This window comes from Scleropages formosus, chromosome 9, assembly GCF_900964775.1.
Source record: "Scleropages formosus chromosome 9, fSclFor1.1, whole genome shotgun sequence".
In the NCBI taxonomy this organism is placed as follows: Eukaryota; Metazoa; Chordata; class Actinopteri; order Osteoglossiformes; family Osteoglossidae; genus Scleropages; species Scleropages formosus.
This window is the reverse complement of record NC_041814.1, coordinates 29,076,655-29,089,169: the sequence shown is the minus strand read 5'-3', so window position 1 is coordinate 29,089,169 and position 12,515 is coordinate 29,076,655. Positions and strand designations below refer to the sequence as shown.

General features: G+C 47.1%; 1 protein-coding gene across 1 annotated transcript in view; it reads left to right on the top strand.

The window, feature by feature from the left end:
• LOC108937103 (extended synaptotagmin-2-like) overlaps window positions 1-12,515 on the top strand; it is a 39,182-nt gene that overhangs the window by 9,901 nt on the left and 16,766 nt on the right. The window contains exons 3-7 of the mRNA XM_018756866.2: window positions 1,047-1,088; window positions 1,719-1,853; window positions 2,601-2,677; window positions 2,795-2,867; window positions 4,860-4,949. Of these exons, the coding sequence (XP_018612382.1) occupies window positions 1,047-1,088; window positions 1,719-1,853; window positions 2,601-2,677; window positions 2,795-2,867; window positions 4,860-4,949 (417 nt within the window). The remainder of the gene's footprint in view (window positions 1-1,046; window positions 1,089-1,718; window positions 1,854-2,600; window positions 2,678-2,794; window positions 2,868-4,859; window positions 4,950-12,515) is intronic.

Sequence of the window (12,515 nt, the reverse complement as noted above, 5' to 3'; positions counted from 1 at the left end):
AGGCTCCGCCCACAAGCGCACTCCCAACAGGACGAAAACCAATGGTTCTGGTTTCGTTTACATCAGCAGACGAATGTTTGTAATAAAACAGGTGGCGAAGTGCTTGTAGTTTCTGCACCTGGAGGTCGCAGGTTCAAATCCCACCACCTCTTTGGCACTTGCCCTGAGCTGATGCAGTAAAAAATTACTCTGCTGTAGAGGTAGTGGGAGGAGGGGTAATGCCCTTCATTTGGATATTTACCTGAACTGATAAAACTGTAAAAATTACCCTGCTGTTATGGGTGAGTAATTGTAAGTAGCTTAATGCTCTCGTGAAAAGCATGGGGTAAATGTAGTAAAGTAGGGAGGTTACACAGGAGATGATGGGTTCCAACAGGGCTCTGTGTGTGTGTGTGTGTGTGTGTGTGTGTGTGTGTGTGTGAGAGAACCTGCTGTGTGTTTGAGAGCCGGTGTTTTTGAGACAGCTGTGCTGGAGATGCTGATGCTTGTTACTTGAGTTGCCATGGAACGAGGTATACATCTACTGGGCTGTGTGTCGCCACTCCTCAGAGCAGCTGATCGGCCACTGTCCCCCTGCCTTTCATCAGCGGTGTCCTCCCCTCCCTGAAGCCAGTTACACAAACTGATATATTTATATTCTTTCTAATATTAATTATTGTAATATACAATGCACAAAGGCTATAATAATTATTGCTCTGAATGTGAAGAGCTTCAATATTTAAGCTTTTTGTGATATTTTATGCTGTACTGCATGATTCGGAAAAGTTGAAGTGTTTTAGTAATTAGGAAAAAATCTATCTATAATAAAATCTATTTGTTTTAATGTCAAATTAATAACACAAACTTTGCAAAGCGCTCTTGGCTCTTTGAAATGATGATTTACAAATTCCAGCCCTGTTTTTTTTTATGAGTAATTCTCTGAACAATGATCGTGGCACAGATTTTTTTATTATTGTTATTATTACTGATTCTGTTTATTCCTGTAAACTGAGCACTGATTGAAAGCAGCCTTTTGACCATGATTAATGATGTCCTTTACATCACAGGTTCACTTTCCAGACGTGGAGCGGGTGGAATGGCTCAACAAGGTAAAGATGTTTGTTTGTGTGTGTGTGAGTGAGAGAAAGAGCGAGAGAGAAGACTCAGTGCATTTCTACCTCTCTGTATCTCTCTGCCATGTGGCATTGCTGCTGCAGGTGTTGCGATGACACCTGGCCTCTTTAAACCCATTGTGACCCCCCCGACCCCCAGCGCTACACCAGTTCAATTCCCCTTACAGTGTACTTGTAACTCCTGTACAGCGTCTTTCCTTTACCTGTCCTACTTTAGTGTGACTGCAGCACTCTTACCCCAGTAGAGCCTCGGTGTGACTCTGCTGCGGTGTAACAGTGCAGAGGACCCATCGTGCTCTTCCTGTGAGTTCATCAGCATCTCAGCAGCACCACCTACACAGCAAGATTGTGGCGTGTAATTCGGACGAAGTGTAGATGGTACCCAGGTTATCTTTCCAGACCGATCTGACAGCCACTGAATGAACGTCCTCATTAGTGATTTTGGCCTGGTGTCCTGTCCAGGGTGCACCGCACACCCTGTACCTGCGTGATGGACTGTGGACCTACATGACCCTGCACTGTAGAAGAAATTATTAATGATGGGTGGATGGATGGAGTTTTCTTTTCGGTCGACCCACACCTCCCTCCCTCCCTCTCACCCTTCAGACAGTGAAACAGATGTGGCCCTACATCTGCCAGTTTGTGGACAAGCTGTTCCACGAGACCATCGAGCCAGCAGTGAAGGGAGCCAACCCTCACCTCAACACCTTCGGTTTCACCAAGGTTGACTTGGGAGACAAGGTAAGGAGCGCACCACCTTCTGGTGCACCTCAGTGTTTGTCATAGTTCCCAAAAACCAGGCTCCTCCCCTTTCTCACACTTCTCTCTAACATGACCACGAAAGAACCAGCTCCTCCTATTTTTACTCCTTTCACTTTCTGTAACACGAACTTCTCACTTTTCCCTGTCAATCGTCACTGGTCCCTCCCATTATTTACACATCGCTTTCTTACATTTTCTCCATCAGTCATTATCATTATTATTAGTAGTAGTAGTAGCAGAAGTATTATAATGTCATAAATTATGTATAATACTATGTGTTGTGCAGTTAAACACAAACGCACACGCTGTCTGAAACTGCTTCTCCCAAGCGGGGTTGCGGCAATCCAGAGCCTAACCCTGCAACACAGGGCACAAGGCTGGAGGGGGAGGGGACACACCCAGGACAGGATGCCAGTCAGTTGCAAGGCACCCCAAGCAGGACTCGAACCCCAGACCTACTGGAGAGCAGGACCCGGCCAAACCCGCTGCGCCACCGCATCCCCCTACAGTTAGACATATATACAATATGTCATATTTTAACATATAGTACCACTATTATTGATGTAGAACAAATTTCGGAGAAATGTGAATAAGTTTAATGGTGTTGTATTGTTTTCTATAAAACAATACAAAAGAAATCATTCCTGGTGTTCTGTACACCTGGATTCTGAACTGTCCGTCAGACAGTTAAAACGTCACACTTCCCCCCTCCCCTGTCCCGATTAGCCCCTCAGGATCAATGGTGTGAAGGTGTACAACGAGAACGTGGACAAGAGGCAGATCATCATGGACCTGGAGATCAGGTGAGCCCAGGGTCCACCTTTCCGAGTGCCACTTATGAGCTCCGCTCTTTGCTGAAGTTGGAAAATTTTGTTAGCTTGGGAATTTTTCCACCTTGTTCCTTTGTCGTCTTTTTTCAGCTTTGCAGGCAACACAGAAATCGACGTGGATATCAAGCGATACTACTGCAGAGCTGGGATCAAGAGCATACAGGTGAGGGCAGCTCTACTTCTGACCTTCGCAGAGCAACACATTTGGCACCTGGTGTGAGACAATCAGTTGTTTGTACAATCATGTGCCGATTAACGACGTTTCACTTAATGACTGACCGCATGTACTGTACGACATTGGTCCCATAACGTTATAATGGAGCTGAAAAATTCTTATTGACATTAGTCCATAAGATGTTGCAGCGCAACGTGTTACTCACGTGTTCACGGTGCTGCTGTAAAGAAACCTACTGCACTGCCGGTTGTATAAAAGTATAGCACATACAATTATGTACTATACATAATACTGGATAATGATCATAATAAACACCTATGTTACTGGTTTATGTATTTACTATACTGTACTTTTTATCGCTTTTTTATCGAGTGTACTTTCTACTTATAAAAAATTTACTGTAAAACAATATACTGTGTTATGCCGGCAGCAGCATCATAAATCTCATATTTACCGCATCTTTTAAATGCATCGAGGCTATACCATCTAGGTGTGTATAAGTACACTCTATGATAGGCGATTTTGCCGTTGTGCGAGCGACTCGTTTCTCAGAACATTTCCCCGTCGTTAAGCCACGCATGTCAATATATCAGAAGTCATTTTTCCAATAAGTCGTCATAGATAAACGCTTAATATTGCAGACGTCCTTCAGTTTCTTCGCAAATTAAATTCTGGAAAAAATATCAGGTGTAGCTCCAATAAAAGTTGTTGATAAAGATTGTAATTTTGCGGCGTTAAATCGAAAACAACTTTAAAATGCATTAAAATAGAAGTAACATTTCCACAAGTTCCTGTGCAGTGTTGATCGTTGACTGATTTATCGCCCAAACATGTGGAACACAGAAGCACCAGCCACGAGTGGTAAACACCATAGAAGCGATTTGAATTAAGGTGGTCCCGTTGGGGCGCTCTTTACCGCCATCTATCCGCCTGGAGGGTAATCGCGGGTTACGGACGGAAACTTTCGGAAATGGTTAAGCGAAGAAAATCCAGTGGATTAAATAAGAAGGGACGTATTTGTGTGTGTGAAAATTTGACATTCGTCACAAGTTGTGGTTGTATTGTGCTCACACCTGAAATTGCTGTGTACACACCCCCTCAGCCACACTCCTTTCACACACACAGGTGTGCGGAGCGCCCCCGGTGTTGATGTGTGGTCACCGAGCTCTGAATTTAAGCGTTTTTATTTCTCTTTAAATGCGCTGACGAGTCGGGGAGAAGACTCTCATCAGCATTTTGCGTCGTAAACAGCGGCAGCAATACGGCCCGATAATGTTGCCTTCAGCACAACGTGCTCTCGATGGGTTTAATGACTTTTCGATGCTGTTGCTTCTTAGCGTCCTTGGTATTTCGCAGAAGCTTCCGACGACAAGGGAATAAATTTCATGTCCCATAAGAGGAGCAATGAAATTGTGTTAATTGCGTGTAACCCTCATACCGTATTAATGTACCTCGACACACACATTTCTCTTCTATTTCTCTCTGGCTCTGACGTTTATTTTCTCAGACGTTTATCGTCCCGTCTGATTTATTTCTCATGTCTTTCGATGGATTTCTTTTTTTGGCTTTTGAAACGTAGTGGATGGTGGAGAAGGAGGAGGAAACTTTACAGAGGCCATTTAAGGTTAAAAAAAAAAAAAAAAATGCAGGACTCTGGGAAGATCTAGGCGTTACCTTCCCCTCGGTGGCTCCTTGGCAGGCGGTCTCATCCTTCGCCGCCCTGAAACACTCATGTTTATACAGCAGACATCCACATCGCCGTCGTCTCTCTCACACACGCACACCAGGGCTCAGCTCTAGTGGTGAAGCTGCACTAAATATATCTGCAGTGAAAGTGGATTGAGTTTGTCAGTCATCTCCCAGCACAGTCACGCAGTTAGTGTTCACACAGGCTCTATGCTGTTATGAAGTGTGTGTGTGTGTGTGTGTGTGTGTGTGTGTGTGTGTGTGTGTTCACGGTCGCGCATTCGCATCTTTCAGCTCCAAGGCGTTGTGAGGGTCATCATGGAGCCGCTGCTGGGGGACGTCCCACTGGTGGGGGCCCTGTCCATCTTCTTCCTCAAGAAGCCAGTGAGTACCTCAATCGTGCACTGTGCATTTGCTGTAGCGCTTACACACCCTCCTGTCCGTCATGGGGCACACAGTGTGACGGTACCATGCATCACGACTCCTCACCCATCACAACTGCTCCCTTATCAGTCATCTGTAGTTAATTACCTCCGATTCCATTTGTGCTCTGGAAGTAGTGGCCCTGAAAGATAGAGTAAAAATTACCCTGCTGTATAAATGGGTCGTTTTAGTGAGTAGCTTAGTGTTTAAACCTAATTGTCTTGTAGGCAAATTGCAGCTGAATGAATTAATATCAATAAATTAATTATGTAAAATAGTTATTAATGCTGCAGATGTTTTCTTCTTATCACTGGATGAGCGTGACCCATTGGTGCGAGGGACATAGTGTGCAACATTTAAACACTCGTTTAACTACTGCACTCAGTACGAATTGAAACAGTAAAGAATTACCTTGCTGTGTACATGGTAAATCACTCTAAGTACCTTGTTGCGAGGGGGTGCGGTGGCGCAGTGGGTTGGACCGGGTCCTGCTCTCTGGTGGGTCTGGGGTTCGAGCCCCGCTTGGTGCCTTGTGATGGACTGGCGTCCTGTCCGGGGTGTGTCCCTTCCCCCCTACACCCCGTGTTGCCAGGTTAGGCTCCAGCTTGCCGCGACCCCCCATGGGGCAAGCAGTTCAGACGGTGTGTGTGTATACGTGTACCTTGTTGTGCAAAACCTGATCTTTTAGGTTTAAAAAAAAAAAAATGTTAATATGAACCAGTTCGTTGTCATTCTGGGTAGGAGTGTTCTTGGTAACCCCCCCCAGCAGCCACCTTGGATACCCCCCCAACACCCACGGTGCCTTAGCAGAAACCCCAGTGGCCCTCAATAAATATGAGGGCAGTACCCTCGCTGACTGGCTGAGCCACATGTCACAGGGGTCATTCGTTAGTTATATTTATTTATTTATAAGACACTTTGTCCAAAGCAACTTCCAACGAACTCGATGTAGTGTTATGAGCCCACACCCCTTATTCACCGCAGTGACTTACACTGCTAGATACACTACTTACACTGGGTCACTCATCCATACATCAGTGGAACACACACTCTTTGGGGGAACCTGAACAGCAGACCTTTGTAGTGTGGGAGGAAACCAGAGCACCGGAGGAAACCCACACGGACACGGTGAGAACATGCAAACTCCACATAGGCTGAGCAGGGATCAAACCCATGTCCTCTCGCACCACCCAGGCACTGTGAGACAGTACTCACTATGTCAGCATGCTACCCACGGAGAGCACTGATGCTAGGGTTAGTAAACCACAGAATCACTGCTGTCCGGTGGGACGTGTTTCTGCATTTTGGCCCTTCTGGGTCCTGTGGCAAGTCCTGCTACCCTCCGCTACAAGACGATGGGGTGGACAAAACTGCAGGGATCTGTTTACACCACGCATTCCATCGGAGTGACGCCCAGCAATTACTAAACAATAAGTGACGGAACAGGCACCTCTGTGTTCGGTTGCAGTGCCGCCCTGGTGCTCGCAATGTGTACGGAATGCAGGCCGTCGCCTCGAAGCCCAAGGACCTTCGCTAAAACACTCATCCGCAATTGAAACCGTGAAATAAAGCCGCTGTAAAAAGGGGTAAATGAGCGTAGCATGATGTAAACACATGAAACTGTAAAAACTGTCACTTTGACCCAAACACTGAATAATAATAATAAAATGTAGATATTATTATTAATAATAATGAATTATTATTACTGTTTTGTTCCATTCCCCAGTCGGGCAACGTGGTGGCACAGCAGGTAGTGCTGGTGCCCCACAGGAATTGTCCATTTAAGAGGAGAAAAGAACACAGGACTAACAGGGTAAAAGCTAGTCGAGTAATGGGGTGTCATTAATTTATATTCCCATAATGCACTGCTTTCCAGGGCTTTCTAACTTCCATGCCTTATGTGTCCTTTTTCAGTTTGCAAATGTACAGTTATTGTCCCCATGTCCCGTGTAGTAGCCCGGGGGCGTCCTCACACACTCATGTCTGATTCAGTAAAAACCCAAGGCTACGCCCAACCGTCACGTGAATGCCGTAATGCAGAAGAGCGGCCGTCCCGAGTGACGGTTTACACTGGGCTTTAAGCGTCCCCCTTCTCACTTAGAATGGATGGTGTTCTTGGAGGGAGCAGCTGGTAGCGTAGCGCTTAGCTCCGCTGCCTTTGGAGCCAAAGGTCACAGGTTTGAGTCTCACCTCCGGCTGTAGTACCCTTGAGCGAGGTACTTACCCTAAATTGCTCCAGTTAAACTACCCAGCTGTATAAATGGGTAAATACTTGTAAGGATTGTGTCCGTGCACTGTGTCTTGTGAGATGAGCTGGTGTTACCATGCGCTTTCTTTCTACTGGGGTCGCAGAAGGGAATGTTCCGGCACAGGCAAATGTCCCCACCATTTGTTTGTAGGGAAATTCTGGGTGGACAGGGGCGTGACCCAGCCTGCGCTGTCCCAGCATCGTCTCCGCAGCGTCCTGGTGATGTCGGTTCGATGTCTCTTGTATGGGCGCAGTGGTCCTTCTCTGCGGTGTCTCTGCAGAGTCCAGAAGGCAATGAGACGATCCGCATATTGATCCTCTCTATTTATATCATCGGGAGACACAGGAAACTCTGCCTGCAGCAAGAAGACGGATGAAGAATAAAATTTTTTTTCACTTTAGTGTTTTTTTTTTTTTTTTCCCTTCAGCCCTTGATGGGAATTAAATCATCTGTATTTGGTTTCGCTTCAACCTTTGCTTTAACTTGGAGGTCATCGCTGGCGGTACCAGAAGGTTCCGGCGACCTCCTCTGCGCTGCAGAGCCGTTACCATGCTCCGAGCTCAAGGACCAGGTTCAAAAGAGGAACCACAGGTGTCGGTCAAGTGAGGAACTTAGTAACTGAGTCCTCAGGAGGGGCACTGGGAGGGGGTCCGTGTCACAGTTAGTCTCACGTCGCGGTTAAAGTCTCACATCGCAGCTGTATTGATTCTCCCATTAGGATGCCTGCTCAAGGTCTTTAAGCCCCGCCCACTACCCCCCCTCAATCTCAATCCCCGTTCGGGGCAGGTTCCTCTGCTGGGGTGTCTCTCCATGGTAACAGCGCACACGGGCCACTCCGATCGGCGACTCGCCGCTCTTCGCTTGTCTATAAACTCACTGGATGTTTCACTGACGGAGCTGATGATCTGCAGCAGACCCAGCGACTGCTGGAAAGGGTTCGAGGTTCCGTTCCAGACTCATGGGTGCAGCTTGATTCTGTTTGGTTAGTGCCAGAATTACTGTCAAAGCCAGCATGTCCTCTGCGTGCAAACCCACAGTACCAGTAACAACACACACACACATTTTCAGAACCGCTTGTCCCATACGGGGTCACGGGGAACCGGAGCCTACCCGGTAACACAGGGCGTAAGGCCGAAAGGGGAGGGGGACACACCCAGGACGGGACGCCAGTCCGTCGCAAGGCACCCCAAGCGGGACTCGAAGCCCAGACCCACCGGAGAGCAGGACCGTGGTCCAACCCACTGTGCCACCGCACCCCCTCCAGTAACAACACTTTTCTTCAAAGTGCCGTACCCATCGCAGGAAATAAGTATATTTCACCAACAGGCGACCAGATATGGTTGCGGATATGCGACTCAGTTCGCCTAATGTTATTGGCAGCTGATAGTGTAGTGGTTAGAGCTGCTGCCTTTGGACTTGAAAGGTTACAGGTTCAAATCCCTCCTGCAGTACCCTTGAGCAAGGTACTTATGCTAAATTGCTCCGGTAAAATTACCCAGCTGTATAAATGGGTTAATTATTGTGAGTTGCTTTGGGGCAAAGCTTCAGCTAAATGTTTAAAACTGCATATAGAATTGGCAGTGTGATATATTTTTTTTTTTTTTTGAAAAACAGACAATAATAACAAAAAATTCCCCAAGTAGCAGCGTATGGAATTGACAGAAAATTCAAAAGATAATCGCTTAATGAAAGTTCTGCTGGAAGGGAAATTAGGAGAGAAGTGAGTCAAGAGTTGAGTTTTCAGACTCTTCTTTAATGTTGAAAGGGACTCAGCAGCTCCGAGGGACAGAGGGAGCTCATTCCACTGCATGGGAGCCCAAACAGAAAAGCGTTGTACTTTCGATTTTTGACTGTTCGACCTCTTGTACGGGACCCCTAACATGTCAACAAAAGTTACTGTCTTACTGTTGACTCCCAAGCAGCGGTGCCCAGACTGTTGACTGACTAGTGGCCCAGTGGCTGGAGACGTGAGGTGAGGCACGTAGACGTGGGCCTCGTGGGCGTTTGCAGCTCTTCTCGAACCCGTCTAATTGGGCCGATTTGTGGAAAAACGTCATTATGTAACCCTTCACTGATACTCTACGTACACTTGTATTATGAGATCAAGTGTTCCAAGTTTGGTTCTCGACCCGCTGTGTCGTTCCTCTACGGCTCCTCTCCCAGACATGGCCACTCCCCGGGTGCAGCGTTAATCTCACAGCAACCCCCGTGAGCACCGTGATGTCCGTCTCCGGCGCGCCGCCGACAGGGGTCGCGACCCTGCGGTTATGAGCAACTCCTTCAGCGTTTGACCCTTGACCGATGACCCACTGACCCCTTCTGTTAAATCCCTCCGTTCTGTCCTGTTTCTGTCGTAACCATAGCGACGGGCAGTGGAAAAAGTCCCACGTCCAGTTATAGCTGCAGCTGGCCACAAGGGCTATTTATAGAGGGTTCGAGACCCAAGAGCAGCGAGAGGCTCTGCCACCTTTTGTCCTGGCAGGGTGTGAATCTGTGGAACAACAGGAATGTGAGTCACACATGGAAAGTGTTTCAAAGGGCTGCGATGGGAGGAGCCTGATGGGTCCTTGGTGGCGTTTTAGTTGACGTTCAGAAGGGGGCGTAGTGCTTAGAGCTGCTGCCTCTGGACTTGAATGACCCAGGTCCAATCCCATCTGCTGTGGTACCCTTGATCCAGGTACTTACCCTGGACTGATAGAGTAAAAATTACCCAGCTCTCTCAATAAAATATGTAAAATATTGAGAAAGCCATTAATGAATGTCAGTGATAGTGAATAAATGCAAATGCCTACCTTGGAGGTAAGATACCATGATTTCACATTTAGTTTATACCTTTAGCATTTATTTGATCATCTTAATGTTTATTGAGCCCTTCATTTTTCTCCAATTTACATTTATTCATTTCACTGTCACATTTCTACAATTGCACTTACAATTATTCATCAATTTATACATCTGGGTAATTTTAATGGGAGCAATTTAGGGTAGGTACCTTCTTCAAGGGTACTACACCAGGAGCTGGGATTCAAACCCTTGACCTTTGGGTCCAAAGGCAGCAGCTCTCACCACTGCACTGCCAGTTGTTTCGTTCTCATTAATATCCATATTTAAAGAGTATACATGTGTTACTTTGTGCTTTCGCACCCCTGGCTTTTGTTTGCAGCTGATCTGACTTTCCCCAAAGACTGTCCGTGTACCACGGTACAGAAACTAGGTGTACCCTTGTCGAGGGGAGAAGTTGTAAAATGACAGACAAAGCGCTTCTGGCAGCTCCGTTCTACCACAGCGTTGATGGGTTTCAGCCCCATGGAAAGGTACAACGGAAGGGCCCCCCTTCCCACCCAGGGGGAGGGTTAGCAGTTTAGCTGTGCTGTGGTTTGGACACACACCTGGACATGCATGTGGACATTATCATGTTCATCTGATGCTTTTCTCCAAAGCCACTTACAATTGTTCACACGTTTATACAGCACAGTAATTTTGCTGGAGTAGAAAAATTCAGGCAAAGTATTTTGCTCATGAGTATGACAGCAGAAGATGGGATTTGAACCCACAACTTGAGAATCCAAAGTTAGTAGTTCCGACCACTATGCCACCCACTGCTCCTTGTAATTGTCTTCCATTGGACCGAACCCTGTTTGTGTTCCTCCTGCTCTGCTTTATTTCTCCACTTTTACCTTATTCTTTTCTGCCATTATTATTATTATTATTATTATTATTATTATTATTATTATTACTTTGTCTCGACGGTTATTGGGCAGTAGGTGGATTTTCTGTTGACGTTCCATTTTCGTCCATCCAATTCTCTAATGTAACGCTGACTAGATTTGTTTATTATTTATTTTATCTTGATAATCCTTTGAGTTATGTGTTCATACATTGCCCCCTGCGACGGGAGCGCCGGCTGTCTCAGCCAGGTGTGCGTGTGTCTGGACTCGGATGGATGTGCGTTCTCGACGTGCTCTTCAAGTGGGCCCCTCCCCCTCCTGCGGGCCCCTTGCTGCCGGTGGCCACACCCCCGTCGGCTTTATTGTTAGTAATATTATTACGGCGCCGACCTTCATAAAGCCGAGCCCCACTGGATGGGCTTAAAGTACAACGCGCTCGAACCGGCAGTTAATCCCTTGTCGCCGGAGTGTGTGATGCCATCTGCTGCCCTTGGAAAAGCGCGTCCGGGGTATAAATACAAATATTGTTTGTTTGGATTTAGTGGGTAGAGCTGGTGTCTCTCAGTACCTGGGCTACACAACTGGACACGGGTTCAGATCAAACTCTGGTTTCTGCCCACTGTTCGAGAAAATTGGTTTCAGCTGAATTGCCCATTGTGTGTGTGAGTGTTATCTTGTTATCCTTCATAAAGGGACATTGTAAGCCACATTGACATTCTAAGTCACCTTGGACAAAGGTTTGGCTGTATTATAATGATAGGGGGAGGGGCTAAGGGGAAGAGGCCAATCAGCTCGCTCGCTCGCTCTTAGAGCGCTTACAGACCCATTGGTCCCCTCCTCCGTCCATGAGGAGCAGAGCTGCGTGATTTCAAGGGGCCCTTTCACCCAGGATTGTGGTGGGCGCCGCTGTTCCTGCGCCAGGTTTCTGGAATGTTCCATGGGCTTTGTCAACACCTCCGGATCGCAGGCTTTTCCCGCTTCTCTCCATATTTACCCAGTGGGCTGCGCCACAAATATGAGTTTGCATGGTACTTTCAGTATTTCTATGCGGTTACCCTGATCCCTCCCCCATCCTTTGAACAGCTCCCAGGGACAACAGCTTCCAGTTACTTCTGTGATGATGTTTATCAATGAGTATCAGCCCCTGTTTATGTGGCACCTTTCTCCACAGTAACTTACCGTATTCGATACACTGCCCTCAGTTCCCTACAGTCATACAGGTGTCGGTGCAGCAATGTGAGACAGACACACACACACACACACACACACACACACACACACACCGTAGGCAGTTCAGATTCACCGATCCACCCGGAAGAACTGTGTTTGGACTGTGGGAGGAAACCAGAGCACCGAAAGGAAACCAACGTGAACGCATGGAGGGCACGCAAAGTCCACACGCTCTAGATCTGAACCCCCGTGAACACCCCGGCGCTCCCCCCGTGCCGCCGAGAATTTGGGAAATTCCAGGTATCGATTCCCCACATACTCAATCGAGTCCAGTTGGCCTTCATTTAAAATAAAAGGGCAAGACGTCACGTCTGGGGTCTTTGTGACTGAAGGATGCAGCTGCTCGTTGCTGCTCGCATTTCAGCAACTGTCAGAGGGAT